General features: G+C 48.0%; 1 protein-coding gene across 1 annotated transcript; it reads left to right on the plus strand.

The window, feature by feature from the left end:
• The first annotated feature begins 2,404 nt into the window (after nucleotides 1-2,404).
• On the plus strand, nucleotides 2,405-9,026 carry LOC123147226 (probable mixed-linked glucan synthase 6). The gene is made up of 3 exons (XM_044566471.1): nucleotides 2,405-3,069; nucleotides 5,379-6,123; nucleotides 6,856-9,026. Exons 1-3 carry the CDS (start codon nucleotides 2,747-2,749, stop codon nucleotides 8,623-8,625), a joined length of 2,838 nt encoding a protein of 945 aa, XP_044422406.1. The 5' UTR covers nucleotides 2,405-2,746; the 3' UTR covers nucleotides 8,626-9,026.
• Nucleotides 9,027-16,247: the final 7,221 nt, after the last annotated feature.

The raw sequence follows: 16,247 nt of genomic DNA on the forward strand, positions 1-16,247 counted from the left end.
CAACCAATCTTAGATGAATCTGTTTATCAGGAAACCTTATCGATTTGTGTGCACCATAGTCAGAATGATATTCTGTAGTCTGTGGGCAAGCAGCTTAGGAATTATCTTGATGGAGCAGTTCAACAAGGAGATTGGCCAGAAATCTGCATCGCTGATGGCATAGCTTGTGGGCGTCAATCAGGTCATTAGCGTCCTCTCCACAGACGTGCGCGCACACAAACAAGTACGCGTGCCCCGGACGGAGATGCACACACATTACATTACCGTCAGCGTGAAGCGTTAAAATTTCGTCCGTTCCCTCCCATCCCCTCTCCTCGTAGATGTTGTGGGACTCGTTGAGTGTAGTAAGACTAGCCACAATGGATAGTAACATACACTAGTAACATACACATATTTTTAGACTATGTTAGTACCTTCATAGTGGGTAGTAACTTAAGTGTGATAGCATGCAAAGATTCATTTATTAGGTTATAGACTCATATTACATTGGAACATGTGATGTTACAGTAACTAGCTAAGTTACTACAACTACCTCTCTCTTCATTAACTCATTGTCATATAAGCAAATTTGCTGAGTTGGACTCGATGTTACTGCTGAAGTTACTCCCACTGTGGCTAGTTTATCATCAATGCTGGGGGCTAGCGTGCCCGCATATGTGGTTGGATCTTCGATGCAACAGCAACAGCAACATCAACCCCCGGTTAATTACTCTTCCGGCCTCTCCGTCCATACACGGCCCGCCTCTATCGTCTTCTTCTTGTGCGTCGGTTTAATTGTCCTCTCCGTGGCGGTGTGGTTAGTTCGGGGTCTGGACACGGGGCCGGGTGGCCTGGTGCGCGCGCGTCATTGTCCTAACAACTGGCCTAATTTGCGAATTGGCCGGGCGCGAGCGAGCTGTAGACCTCATGCTTAATTCCTCCCGTTAGTTAGTTCAGGGAGCTCCATCAGGACGGATTATATGCTCCTCCCGCCGTGATTTCTCGTCGGATACGTTCCCCGCCGCTTCTATAGGAACGTCGTAACGGGCAGAACGGCAAGCCTCTCCTTGTGGCAATGAACCGGCCAGGGGACCAACGCATTCCTTCTCTTCTCGTGAAGCATTTGCTCGCCAAAGCCAAAGCCAAAACCAAAACCAAAACCAAAGGGAAAAAAAAGGAGAAGGCAGTGGTAGAACCGGGCTCTGCATGTCCACCTTTTGCTGTGACCGATATTACTCCGACCACTGTTCCCTTGCGTGGCTCCGCTGCATGCCACTTTTCAACCAACAAGACAAGAATATGTGAGCACGTATGAGCGAGTCCTCGCAGTTTGCTACTACTAGTGCTCCAAAATGTTTCTCCCAACCCAACTTGCACATAGATACTACTAGATCAAGAGGCTAAAAATTCCGTGGACAGAAGAGATGGTATTTGCCGTTGGGCTGCAAGGTCACAGCAGAGCAAAGAGGCTTGTACGGTACTCAAAACAGCTCACTGATGCATGCATGGCGATGCTGCAGGATGCTACAGGGAGGGACTCACGGGTCAGGCTGGCTTGGACTGGGAGAGAGCAGAAAAGGCGCAAGAAAAGAATCTTTCAATCAAGGGCAGCAACCAAGACCAAGCTCGCAAGCCCCACCAAGTTATTATTAATTAAGAAAAGAAAAAGAAAAAACACAGGCACTTCGCATAACAAACAAACTAATCATCATCGCCACTCATCGCCCCGGTACCTTTATTCTACGCCCAGCTCCTCCTCCTCCTTCCTCCTCCTCTCTGATTAGTAGAATCAGGGCCTCTTTGATTCGCAGGATTGTCAAAATGAGGGAATAGAAAAAATGCAGGAATAGGATAACATGTCCCATAGTATCCTACAGGATCTCAAAGAATGTTTGATAGCGCAGAAAAAAAAAAGGAATCCTACAAAGAGGTTTGAGTGGATGAAAATTTTCCTCCAAAATGTAGTACAAATGGATCCTATGAAAAAATTCCTAAGGATGCCAATCCTACGAATCAAACGAGCATCACAGGAAAAATTTCTAAGGATTCAAATCCTCCAAAAATCCTATACAATTCCTTTGAATTAAAGGAGCCCTCAATCGGTGGAGGAGGAGGGAAAAGGAAATCGTCCCATGTTGCGGCACCAATCAATTCGTTAATTAATTAACAATGGAGTGCTTATGCAAGCGAAAAGATAAAAGAAAATTCGGAAATGCAAGCTAGTTTTCTTGCGGGGGGAGGGGAGGGCATCACAAATCACATGGCACAGGCAGGGGCAGGAATATGAGTGGAAGCAACCTGGTAGGTAGGTGAGGTGCGGTGCGGCGAGATGGGCTGGGCTGGGCTGGGCATACACGCGTACACCGCAGCAATGTGCTCGCCAGTCCACCACCTACATATAAACACACCCGCACACCGCTGAAACACAATTACAACCCACACACACCTCCAACCCCTTGGTTGGATAGCTCAGCAAGACAAGCGAGCTGAGCAAAGCTTGAACCCCTACCGACACTTCTTGTGCCTCCCAGCCCATAAATCCCCCACGTACTTTACTCGTCATTTCTCGCACCTCCTCCCCTCCCCCTCCCCCTCCCCTACATTCATTCATTGCTTCCTTTTCCCCCTCCCTGCACATGCTAAAGGCTGCCCATTGCCTGAGCGTGGAGAGCTAGCTACCTTGCCTGCCCTCCCTGCCATTGTTGGTGCTGCTGAGGGTAACCTCCCCTTGTCGTAAAGGAGAGTGCGTGCACTGAGGACGACGCCCATGGCGCCAGCGGTGGCCGGAGGAGGCCGCGTGCGGAGCAATGAGCCGGCTGCTGCCGCGGCGCCGGCGGCCGCCAGCGGGAAGCCCTGCGTCTGCGGCTTCCAGGTGTGCGCCTGCACGGGATCGGCCGCGGTGGCGTCCGCCGCCTCCTCGCTGGACATGGACATCGTGGCCATGGGCCAGATCGGCGCCGTCAACGACGAGAGCTGGGTGGGCGTGGAGCTCGGCGAAGACGGCGAGACCGACGAAAGCGGTGTCGCCGTTGACGACCGCCCCGTCTTCCGCACCGAGAAAATCAAGGGTGTCCTTCTCCACCCCTACCGGTACGTGCAACTAAGAGCATCCTAGTGGCTTGTCTAAATTTAATAGTCTATATCTACATATACACAATGGTGTAAAAAGATTTTCTTTTAGACAACCTAAGTTTTCCAGCGGATTGTCTATATATATGATGTCTATATTCTCTTTCATATATTTTAATAGTATCTTATAGCAGCTATATTTTCTAAAAATCTTATGTTAGTCATTTCTGAGTTGTTTTCATTTATTTTTTTCATCCGCAAGACATATAAAGGAGAAAATAAACCAGCCGCGAAATTATTTTAGGTTCAACACTAGCAACACCCTATATAATTTACGAGAAATAAACAATAGCAACAGGTTCAACCCTGATGAGACGACGGTCCAGGCGCAACGACCTCCGTGTCCAGCGCCGGCGCGGCCGCCTCCCTGCCGACGTCCTCCAATTGCTCCGAATTGGTGAATGGCTGAGCTCATGAGCCAACATTTTTGGTTTAGACATTGTGGCTTGGTTGTCCAAATGTGGACGACGGGTAGTTAGTTTGGACATTGTCTAAATTTTAGATGACGCAATAGACAAGTCACTGAAGACGTTTTTTGACATGTGGTAGTCTAAATTTGGTATAGACCACCATTTGCACAAGCCACTAAAAATGCTCTAAACTCCCTATATCTGCGTCACAGTAGTAACAATTACTAGTAGTATTTCATACTTATTTACTGTGTAAGTATTTATTATTACTATTATTTTGCACAACAAGTCTAAAATGATTAAGCCAACAAGCACCACGCCAGGCTGACAGTCAGGATTATTTGATCTTGACCGGTGGCGGTGCTCATCGAGACTGGTACTAGTCCTAGGACTGGTAGCGTGGTCTGGTCGGTGTTAATCACAGTAATTAATAGGTAATTAATGTAAACATGGATTAAAATTTGACAAGTCCGAGACAGGTGCACGTTAGAGGCGGGCCAATGATGGCTCGAATCCACTCAAAACAGCGCGTCCCGGTGTGGGCTGTCGGCTCGGTGCGGCGGGGCGCTGGTTCTTCCATCTTACTACTAGTCATAGTCACTGCTGCATGGGCCCGCTTAAGGGGACGTTAGCCGTTGGGCCTGCCTGGCAGGTGGGCCCCGGTGGCCACCCTGGCGGCTCATAAATCCTTGCCACTTTAGAGTTAATAAAATCTGGGTGTGCGGGTGGGATGGATTCGGTTGCAATGGCAATAGGAATCCGAGGTGAAAGGAGATGAGATGACAGTGGGCATGGCTTGCACGTGAATCCAAGCCACATCATTAAAAGCCTCGTCGCCATCCTCCCTGGGGACGTCGCAGTGAGAAAGTTAGTTAAACTTTTTGGGTTGGGACAAGGTATAAATAAAAGTAAGTAACATGTCCTTTTTTGTCACTGGAGAAACGTATGTATGTATGGTATGGTAGTATATGAGCATCTAGTCTAGTTATAGATGGATGATGCTACCGCTGGAGCCTCTAGTACGTTAGTTTTTCTTCAGCCGTTTTATGGAGAAAACGAGAAGAAGATTATCATGTCATGTCATGTCATAGAAAGGAGGAGAAGCAAAAAAAAAAAGTGGTGCCATTGCCACCGCTTGAATGCCTTTTTTCAGAAGAATGCGTGAGTCATGTTGGCACCGAGAAAAGCCATATTAAAGTGGCAGGGTTACAACTCAGAAGAAATGCGCGTGCTAGATAAACACTAGGATATGTGAAGTGCACTCGGCACAACATCTTCAAAGTACTCCAAAGATAAATAACAAGAAAAAGATTACTACTACTCCAAAGTACTCCTACTACTACTAGTAACGATTAGCAGGAGAAGGTTCCAACGACTTTTTGGCGCCAATAGCATAAAGAAGAAGAAGAAGAAGAAAATAACGAGAAAAGAGGCCCATTAATGGAGCAACGAATCCAGCGGCACCACCTCTGGCGGTCGCGTCCATGCTCTCGCACGACGGGTGAGGGAGGGAGGGGCCCGGGCCTACTGACAGCCGAGGCATGTCGGTGCTCATACACGGCGCCGTTTGCTGCCAAGTGTGCCAGCTCACACTCATTGACTTGCCAGCTCCCGCCTTGGCTGTCAATGAGAACATGATGCCCTTCTCTCTCTCTCTCGCCTTTTGGCATTTGCAAAAAATTAAAACTAGCTGTCTGATAGGGAAAAGAAATGCAAAGGGAAAAGATGAACGTGGCGCATGTTCCCTCCAATAATTGCACCCAATCATCACTCGATCAATCCAACAATTTTTACTTTACTACTCCCACAAGAACTGATGATGAACTGTAACTGACGGTGAATGTGAATAATGCAATGCAGGGTGCTGATCTTCGTTCGGCTGATCGCCTTCACCCTGTTCGTGATCTGGCGTATCTCCCACAAGAACCCTGACGCCATGTGGCTGTGGGTGACATCCATCTGCGGCGAGTTCTGGTTCGGCTTCTCCTGGCTGCTGGATCAGCTGCCCAAGCTGAACCCCATCAACCGCGTGCCGGACCTGGCCGTGCTGCGGCAGCGCTTCGACCGCCCCGACGGCACCTCCACCCTCCCGGGGCTCGACATCTTCGTCACCACGGCCGACCCCATCAAGGAGCCCATCCTCTCCACCGCCAACTCCGTGCTCTCCATCCTCGCCGCCGACTACCCCGTCGACCGCAACACATGCTACGTCTCTGACGACAGTGGCATGCTGCTCACCTACGAGGCCCTGGCCGAGTCCTCCAAGTTCGCCACCCTCTGGGTGCCCTTCTGCCGCAAGCACGGGATCGAGCCCAGGGGCCCGGAGAGCTACTTCGAGCTCAAGTCCCACCCCTACATGGGGAGAGCCCAGGACGAATTCGTCAACGACCGCCGCCGCGTCCGCAAGGAGTACGACGAGTTCAAGGCCAGAATCAACAGCCTGGAGCACGACATCAAGCAGCGCAACGACGGGTACAACGCCGCCAACGCCCACCGGGAAGGCGAGCCCCGACCCACCTGGATGGCCGACGGCACCCAGTGGCAGGGCACCTGGGTGGACGCCTCCGAGAACCACCGCAGGGGCGACCACGCCGGCATCGTCCTGGTCAGTACTAGTTGCTATACTTATCACTAGGACTACCATTTACTTAGGGTCTCTTTCGTCCGTGCATGATGCATGCATGCTGCTGTTCTTGGAATCTTGGTTAGTTAGGGCCTCGTTATTAGTGGCCATCTGATGTGATGCCTGCCTGCACTGCACTGCTGTGCCGATCCAAGGGAGATTTTGACAGAATGGACGTGGTGATGGTCGAGAGTGCAACCACCGGCCGGCCAGCCAAGCACACTTGTGGACAGACATGGAAGAAAACATGCATGCTTCTCTTCTCGCCTCGTCCTGTGGCCAGCAACGTGTGGTTCCACTCACTCACGCTGTGACGAGGAATGGTGGTTGGGGTGGTCCTTTCCCCCCGACAGCACTACAGCGTCCACTTTATGACCCATTTAATTCAATTCACCGGCCCTGCTTTCTTAACTGCCTCAATCATTCATCAGTTTGTTTACTCTGCCCAACTCTTAACCCTGTACTGTAGTATACTTAGTAGTACTAATAATTAATTACTCCAACCACTAATCACCTTAAGGTAGTAATAGTAACACTCCAGTAAGAATCATTTGACCTTTTACTATGGCGATCGAGAAGTAAAAGTAACAGCTAAAATTAACCGTGTCATTCATTTAACCTTGTTTTTTTTACCACTATCTACCTAAGCTCAAGTTGTGATTGTACTGCAAGAGGAATGGAGTGCTGACAATGGTGTGTGTGCAATGGATGCAGGTGCTGCTGAACCACCCGAGCCACCGCCGGCAGACGGGCCCGCCGGCGAGCGCTGACAACCCACTGGACTTCAGCGGCGTGGATGTGCGTCTCCCCATGCTGGTGTACGTGTCCCGTGAGAAGCGCCCCGGACACGACCACCAGAAGAAGGCCGGCGCCATGAACGCGCTCACCCGCGCCTCCGCGCTGCTCTCCAACTCCCCCTTCATCCTCAACCTCGACTGCGACCATTACATCAACAACTCCCAGGCCCTCCGCGCCGGCATCTGCTTCATGGTGGGACGCGACAGCGACACCGTCGCCTTCGTCCAGTTCCCGCAGCGCTTCGAGGGCGTCGACCCCACCGACCTCTACGCCAACCACAACCGCATCTTCTTCGACGGCACCCTCCGTGCCCTCGACGGCATGCAGGGCCCCATCTACGTCGGCACCGGCTGTCTCTTCCGCCGCATCACCGTCTACGGCTTCGACCCGCCCAGGATCAACGTCGGCGGGCCCTGCTTCCCCAGGCTCGCCGGGCTCTTCGCCAAGACCAAGTACGAGAAGCCCGGCCTCGAGATGACCATGGCCAAGGCCAAGGCCGCGCCGGTGCCCGCCAAGGGCAAGCACGGCTTCCTGCCTCTGCCCAAGAAGACGTACGGCAAGTCGGACGCCTTCGTGGACAGCATCCCGCGCGCGTCGCACCCGTCGCCTTACGCCGCGGCGGCTGAGGGCATCGTGGCCGACGAGGCGACCATCGTGGAGGCGGTGAACGTGACGGCCGCGGCGTTCGAGAAGAAGACCGGCTGGGGCAAAGAGATCGGCTGGGTGTACGACACCGTGACGGAGGACGTGGTGACCGGGTACCGGATGCATATCAAGGGGTGGCGGTCACGCTACTGCTCCATCTACCCACACGCCTTCATCGGCACCGCACCCATCAACCTCACGGAGAGGCTCTTCCAGGTGCTCCGCTGGTCCACGGGCTCCCTCGAGATCTTCTTCTCCAAGAACAACCCGCTCTTCGGCAGCACCTACCTCCACCCGCTGCAGCGCGTCGCCTACATCAACATCACCACCTACCCCTTCACCGCCATCTTCCTCATCTTCTACACCACCGTGCCGGCGCTCTCCTTCGTCACCGGCCACTTCATCGTGCAACGCCCCACCACCATGTTCTACGTCTACCTGGGCATCGTGCTCTCCACGCTGCTCGTCATCGCCGTGCTGGAGGTCAAGTGGGCCGGGGTCACCGTCTTCGAGTGGTTCAGGAACGGCCAGTTCTGGATGACGGCAAGTTGCTCCGCCTACCTCGCCGCCGTGTGCCAGGTGCTGACCAAGGTGATATTCCGGCGTGACATCTCCTTCAAGCTCACATCCAAGCTACCGTCCGGAGACGAGAAGAAGGACCCCTACGCCGACCTGTACGTGGTGCGCTGGACGCCGCTCATGATCACACCCATCATCATCATTTTCGTCAACATCATTGGGTCGGCGGTGGCCTTCGCCAAGGTGCTCGACGGCGAGTGGACGCACTGGCTCAAGGTCGCCGGCGGGGTCTTCTTCAACTTCTGGGTGCTGTTCCACCTCTACCCGTTCGCCAAGGGGATCCTGGGGAAGCACGGCAAGACGCCAGTCGTGGTGCTCGTCTGGTGGGCATTCACCTTCGTCATCACCGCCGTGCTCTACATCAACATCCCCCACATGCATAGCTCGGGAGGCAAGCACACAACGGTGCATGGTCACCATGGCAAGAAGTTCGTCGACGCAGGGTACTACAACTGGCCATGAGGTCCCTGTTGACGACTTTGCCGCCGGACAGGACGACCTGAGACAAGAAGCAACAAGTCATCCACTGAACAGTGCATGCATCCATCTGATCGAGAAGCAGAGCCCGCCAAAGTTTGAATTTTTTAATTTTTTTTCTTCACTTTTTCGCCCGTTTCTTTTTAGTTTTGTCCAGAAAAAAGATGGTGTTGATTTGATTTAGTTCTTAATTACCTGTGGTAATTAATTATGTACTTAATTATACATTACGCGAAGAACAAGGGAGACGACGACTTACCGGGTACGGGATGTACATGCTCGACGATGTATAGAGATGAGAGAGGCTGGGAGTGCTGGGCCCGTGGGGTGGAGGGCGGTATTCTTTTAGTAGTATTATATGGAAACAATAAATTTCATTTCATTAATTCGTGCATGTGTTCACCTGTCGCCACTGATTTCTTTTTGTCAGGGAATCTACTTATGTTTATGCAAATATACACAATTGTTACTTCGTCCAACAACAATAATAATAATCACGTACTATTTACCGTCTAATGGCTTGACAGTAGTGGGAGACTAGCCAGTCATGATGATTGAGCCGGGCATGTTCTCTTCATTATGTTTTGGGAGCTTTATTCTGTCCCACTATGTGTTACCGAATATTTGACTTGTATAAAGCTGAAAACCATGTGATTGATCTGAAGTTGCACTATTAATGTTCCTGATTTACTTTCATTGTGGACTTCGGAGTGGGGCGTATCCTCCGCATTTGTTACAGACCGATCTGGCGGCGCTACAGGGAGAGCAGAGGGGATAATTTGAGAGAGCAAGGGGGGATTAGGGTTCTGGAGGAGAAGGACGGCTTCTCTCTCTCAGCCAGTTCGTGATTCACTTTCTCGATGATCCACACTTACAGGACTCTGGCCTAGTTATACACAAATGAGTAGAGCACGCAGGCCCTGTTCGAGCACGGCCCAACTGCAGGCCTAGTCGGCGACGCGCCGCTAGTCTTCTTAGCACTTCTTCACGTTAACGCTCAGACCATGGGCTCTCGTTCCAGTTGGTGAGTCCGGCCCTCCCTGTCAGCCGTGACATTCACCCTCTCTTGAGAACCGGCTTGACCCCAAGCTGGCGCCAACGGAAAACGAAGCTGAAGGTCTTCTGGTTCTTCCTAGGTAGCCAGGGAAGAGGGAAGCTGGCTCCATTCCACCATGACCCTGGGTTGAAGCGCACCTTGCATCTTGATGAGTTTGTGTTCCAATATGGATGCTGGCTGGTGTTCCGCCTGCAAGATAGTGTTAGTTGGGGGCAAAGCGGCACTCACTGGGATGTCCGAGGTCACCATCTTCTTTAGCTGAGACACGTGCACCATGGGTTGGATTTTGCTGACTTCTGGGAGTGCCATTTTGTAAGCCACTGCGCCAACACGAGCGATGATTGGGTATGGTCCGTAGTACCAGAAGGCCAACTTCTAATGAGGTCGTTGAGCCATGGATGTCTGCACAAACGACTGCAGCTCGAGGAACACCGAGTCACCAACAGCAAATTCACGATCCCTGCGGTGTTTATTAGCTTGTTTCTTCATAAGATCCTTGAAAGTGCAACTAATCCCTGGGTGGTTTTGGTAATTCATAACAACATATAGCTCATTGAACTAATATCCATTTGTGATAAATATTTCGGGAAGTTCAATGAATGGCATGGCATGGACTAGAAATGTGGACCCCTCCAAATGCTAAGGACACATATTGGCAAAAGCTCAAGACTCTTCATTTCTATTTTAGTGATCCAAGATCACATTGAGTCCATATGAAAGCCAATACTATTAAAAAGGGATGAGGTGTTTCTTAATGGCTTGCTTACTCAAATGCTTAGTGGTATTGCTCCAAATACCCTCAACCACCTTTTCCATCCAAATATGTCAAAATCCCAAACTCCAACTCGGCTCCATCGATTCTTTCTACCTGGCGCCACCGAGTTCATATGACATAGCCACAGCCAGAAACCCTAACAGTTCGGTCTCACCGAGATGGCCTTGTCAACTCATTGTTATCAGTTGTAATTATTTCGGTCTCACCGAGATGGCTTGGCCAATTCTCTGTTGCCCTATTGCTTCACTTCGGTCTCATCGAGTTGATGCAATCGGCGCCACCGAGATGAGGTTTGCCCTAAGCCCTAGCACACCGGCCCCACCAAGTTGTTCCAGTCGGTCCCACTGAGATTCCTAACATTCACATTTTGAACTAATCGGTCTCACCGAGTTCATCTATTCGGTCTGACCGAGTTGGGTCAAATGTGTGTAACGGTTGGATTTTGTGTGGAGGCTATATATACCCCTCCACCTCCTTCTCCATTTGTTAGAGAGCCATCAGAACGTGCCTACACTCCCAACATACATTTTCTGAGAGAGAACCACCTACTCTTGTGTTGAGGTCAAGATATTCCAATCCTACCGCAAGAATCTTGATTTCTAGCCTTCTCCAAGTTGCTTTCCAGTCAAATCATCTTTCCACCATATCCAAATCTGTCTGTGAGAGAGAGTTGAGTGTTGGGGAGACTATCATTTGAAGCACAAGAGCAAGGAGTTCATCATCAACACAACGTCTATTACCTTTTGGAGAGTGGTGTCTCCTAGATTGGTTAGGTGTCGCTTGGGAGCCTCCGTCTAGTTGTGGAGTTGAACCAAGAAGTTTGTAAGGGCAAGGAGATCGCCTACTTCATGAAGATGTACCCGAGTGAGGCAAGTCCTTCATGGGTGATGGCCGTGGTGGGATAGACAAGGTTGCTTCTTCATGGACCATTCGTGGGTGGAGCCCATCATGGACTCGCGCAACCGTTACCCTTCGTGGGTTGAAGTGTCCATCAACGTGGATGTACGATAGCATCACCTATCGGAACCACGCCAAAAATCTCCTTGTCTTCATTGCGTTTGCACTCTCCAAACCCTTCCCTTTACCTTCATATGCAATGTTTTACTTTCTGCTGCTACACTTTTAGAATTGCATGTGTAGGTTGGTTGCTTAAATTGTGCTAATTGCTAAAATCTGCCCACAACTAAAATTGGGAAAATGTTAGATTTTTATTTGGTCAAGTAGTCTAATCACCCCCCCTCTAGACATACTTTTGATCCTACAAGTGGTATCAGAGCTTTAGTCTCCATTTGCCTTAATTTCCATAGCTTTGGTGATCATAACCTTGGTTTCACAACCTAGGAGAGTATGGCATCTAGCAAGGGAAATTACCACCGTAGAGGTCCTTATTTTGATGGTACTAATTTTTCTAGTTGGGAGCATAAGATGAAAATGTATCACACCCCGAGTATGTTGATTTTAATAGTGATGAAGATGATTTGCTAGGTGATGATGATTTACTTGTTGACAACACTAGTGATGGAAACTATGATGAACTTGCTAATAATCATGCTAATCAAGATGAAACGAATGACAATGATAAGGAGATTGAGCGTCTAACTAAAGAACTAAACACTCTTAAGTTAGCTCATGAGACAACTCTAGAGGATCATAGAGAGCTCCTAAGGACTCATCAGGAGCTACGCTTCGAGAATCTAAATTTAGAGCAAGGGCAAGAGTTTCTAAAAGCTATCAATGATGATCTCTGAAAGAAGAGTTCTTCTTATCTTGCCAAATGTCTCCTCTTGTCTACTTATATGTCACAAGTAAAATCTAGCAACAAGAACAAGAAATATTCTTCCTCTAGTAGTAACAATAACACTGTTAAATCCAATGTTGTTGCTTCTAGTAGTTCTCTTGATCCCACTAATGACTCTCTTAGCCAAGTTACACTTGAGCCAGAAAATAGCTTATTGAAGGGAATTATAGAGAAATGTGTTTACAAGAGCCTTACCGGAAGTAAGCAATTTGAGGAAATTGTGCGCAAGCAAGGAAGGCATCAGAAGAGTCAAGGTGTTGGTTTTGAACGAAAGTTCAATGCCAATGGAGTTGAGTGGGAAGAAGATCAATACCCCAAGACGAAGTTTGTTCCTCAACAAGAGAAGTATGACCCCACTTCTTTCAAGGAAACACAAGCTCAAGATGATCTTCCACCACAAGACCACAAGCTAAAAGGCATGGACAAGCTTCAAGAAGAGATTGATTCATTTGAAGAAGCTCCTAAGGCCATGGTCAAGTGGGTTCCCAACACTACAAAAAATACACTTCCGTGATGATATGTGTTTGTCACAGTAGGTCACGTTTTCTTTCATGCATGTACATTCATGATGATTTTATGGCAGAATCAAGATAGTCATACGTGTGTTGTCGTAGAAGTATTCCATGACAATACCAAAATTATCATCACGAAAGTGTCCACTTCCATGACGATAAATGGCGCGTCATGGAAGTGTTTTCCTCAAGGGTAACTGACACGTGGCATCCACTGTAATGGGCCGCCGTTAAGCTATCGGGTTCTGGTTTGGATCCGATAACCCGTTAACAGCCCCGACCAATGGGGATTTTCCACGTGTAAAATTCTCATTCGCCGGAGGATCCACGTGTCGGCTCAGTGTTGGGACAGATGGCATCCACTCATTGTACAGGAGGCGCCTATGATACGTTGGCACATGGCAAGGCCCAACAGTGGCCCATTTAGGTGAAAGAGGCCGGCCCAATCAAAATTAGCAGGCCAGCCCATATAGGGCCTACTTGTGCCTGGTCCATTTAAGCCCACGGCCCATACGAGATGTGCCAATTCGTCCCGTCAACAACCCTTTAACTATTTGACACCATTGCATCCCATCGTCAGTTCGAGCCCGCTAACAGCCCGCTATATATTTGGGCTCAATATCGGCCCGATGTGGTTTCGGCCTATTAACGACCCATTCAAGGGATGGGCCAATTTTCAGAATATACGTCTTTCGGCCTTTTAGCGACCCATTCAACTGTTGGGCCAATTTCCAGCCCATGTGTATTTTACCCTGTTAACGGCCCATAAATGAGTTGGGCCATTTGCAGTCAGGCCTGAGTTTTGGCCTCTTAACGGACCATGCTCTTCATGGTCCAATACCAGCCCGGTTTCTCTTTCGGCCTGCTAAAGACCCAACACACAGTTGGGCCATATACAGTCCGACCTGACTTTAGGCCTCTTAGCGGCCCATGCTCTTCATGGTCCAGTATGAGCCCGCTGTCTCTTTCGGCCTGCTAGCCCACAATACAGTTTGACCATATATAGCCTGACTTTAGTATCAGCCTATTGATGGCCCGTGAAATTTAATGGGCCCAATTATTGCCCGCTTTCAATGTCGTCCTTTTAATGACCTGAGAGGTAACAAGGCCGAACATTAACTGTTGGCTCGTTTCAATTATTGCGGCCCAATAGAGCTTTCAGACCATCAATTTCATGGGCCCGCTAAAGTTCGAACATGTTTGTAGGCCCAATTAGATAACGTCCATTCCAACCCAGCTATTTTGAGCCCATTACGACGAGCAATTATGGAAAGGACCAAAACCGATCAATCAAAGGCCTATGAGAATTTTGGCCCCTGCGAGCCCATTAGGGAAGCCCATGAAGGGAAGTGGGCCACTTCCTTCATATAGGGCCCATGACTGTTTGTGTTAACTAATAATTTCACTACTTTTTTTGTCTTCCTAGCGACCAGTTAGCGGGAATGCGAGGCACGCTAAGCAAACATACAACATACAAGGAAAAATGTTGCACATCGAGCATATATTACAGGAAATTACATCCACTAGGCAATCAAAGATTGATGCCAGTGCAAATAAATGAACAGAACTTAATGATCTACAACCTCACAATCTACAACCTCAACGCGGATGACGCCCATAAGCATGTGAGCAAGTTCTTCCTTCTTTGCTACACTGTCTCTGAAAACATTGATCAGTTGTTGTTGCGCAAGAATGTGCACCTCTGATTCCTTCATGATTTCCATCATTACTTCAGCCAGTAATTGGTTTATAAACATACATTTTTCCGTTGGATTCGAGATAGAGGAAACTAAACATATTCAGATGGTGATTTTGGGAGGCTTGTATTACTGATAGTGGAGAGTGTCTCTACCACTACATCATAACATAAATTAGGAGGGGAACCGAACAGATTAATCAAGAGTTATTGCCATATTACCTGGCCTAGATTTATTGGAAAGAAACAATGGGGTTGCCTTGCTATTTTTAGAGTTTGTCTTCTTATCTTCAGCAGTCTGCACCAAATTAACACACTAGCATTGTTATCATTGGTCAGGCCAGATAATAGGAAAGCAACATTGACACAATGAACATTTGGGCAACCAGTCCACACTAGCCTACACCAAATTAACACAATATGGCACAACTATCATCAGCCAGGTAAGGTAATAGGAAAGTAACATTGACACAATGGATGATTGGGCAACCAGAACAACACTACAATTTTGTAATGTGCATGATATGAGATAGTACACTCATGCAGCTCAGTATGCAAAACTACCAGGCAGTTTTCCTTACAAAAATCAACATTGTTGCCTTTAATTATACATTTTGCTACAAGTAAATTTAGATCAGATAAAGGTTGGATTCATGTCGATTAACAAAATACATGTGATGTAAAAATATAATGATATACAATAGGTACTTACATCAGCATTGGAGCACAAATAATTCCCGCAAGATAATTTCCTCGAGCACGATCCCAGTTTAGAAAGTCTTCTATCCTTTAAACTTATTTTCTAAAAAAGAGATAGGTAAGAAACATGTAGAAAAATATGATCTGAATGCTATAAAATTTCATGATGACACTTTTTAGAATGGAGTTGACATATTTTTGCTGGACTGGAGCGGACTAGTTCTTTGGCCACTAGAATCTACTTATTATCAGTAGGATTTGGGTTGCTCTGTGCTGAAGCAGTATCTATGAACACTGGAGTTGGTGTACTATCTCCTGACATTTGGATCTTTTGTAAAGACCTTGTTTGTAACCCTTCAGATTCTAACATAGTCGTCTTCCCCTTGTATGCCTTATATAGAAGAATGGTGCTTCAGTTATAAAACATGCTATGACAGAGAGATGGAATAGGTAATGAGGAATAGAAAGGCATGACATATTGACATGTATTCCCTCCATCCGAAAACAAATGGATGTGTCTAGGTGTATTTTTGTTCTAGATACATCCATTTTTATCCATTTCTGCGACATGTAATCCGGAGGGAGGGAGTTTGATGTAAGAGCTAGGGATACGACATGACATCAGAGTAAAAAAACACTAGTTGAATGTAAAATTGTATGTTAGCGAAATACATACAGAAAAACACTAAAGCAACATATGCGTGTATGATTGGGAAACTAAGATAACATTGCAATAGACCACTAGAACAACACTTCAATGTAAAAAACATGGTATGGTAGACATATGAAGTACATACTCATGAATAACAATGCATAAAATATTCAGAAGCATGATGTCCAAACTAAGCTTATGGCATTGCGACAGAGTAGAATAACAATACTTGAATTTGAAAACATGTAGGAAGGCATGACATATTTACATGCATGATCAGTAGGCTAAGCACATGGCATTGCAGCAGAGTAGATGCACTCTAGGACATTATATGCATGTTGTACCCATATCACGGGCCAAGTTAGAGCAAGGACCTTGTGGGGTGAATAGGATTTATCACCTTTCTGCAAGTCTTCTG

Source organism: Triticum aestivum, chromosome 7A, assembly GCF_018294505.1.
Source record: "Triticum aestivum cultivar Chinese Spring chromosome 7A, IWGSC CS RefSeq v2.1, whole genome shotgun sequence".
Lineage (NCBI taxonomy): Eukaryota > Viridiplantae > Streptophyta > Magnoliopsida > Poales > Poaceae > Triticum > Triticum aestivum.

Bases quoted from the DNA above. Each gene is read 5' to 3' on its own strand.
- LOC123147226 (XM_044566471.1), top strand. From the start codon at position 2,747: ATGGCGCCAGCGGTGGCCGGAGGAGGCCGCGTGCGGAGCAATGAGCCG. The intron at 3,070-5,378 runs GTACGTGCAACT...AATGCAATGCAG, and splicing joins GTCCTTCTCCACCCCTACCG to GGTGCTGATCTTCGTTCGGC. The intron at 6,124-6,855 runs GTCAGTACTAGT...CAATGGATGCAG, and splicing joins ACCACGCCGGCATCGTCCTG to GTGCTGCTGAACCACCCGAG.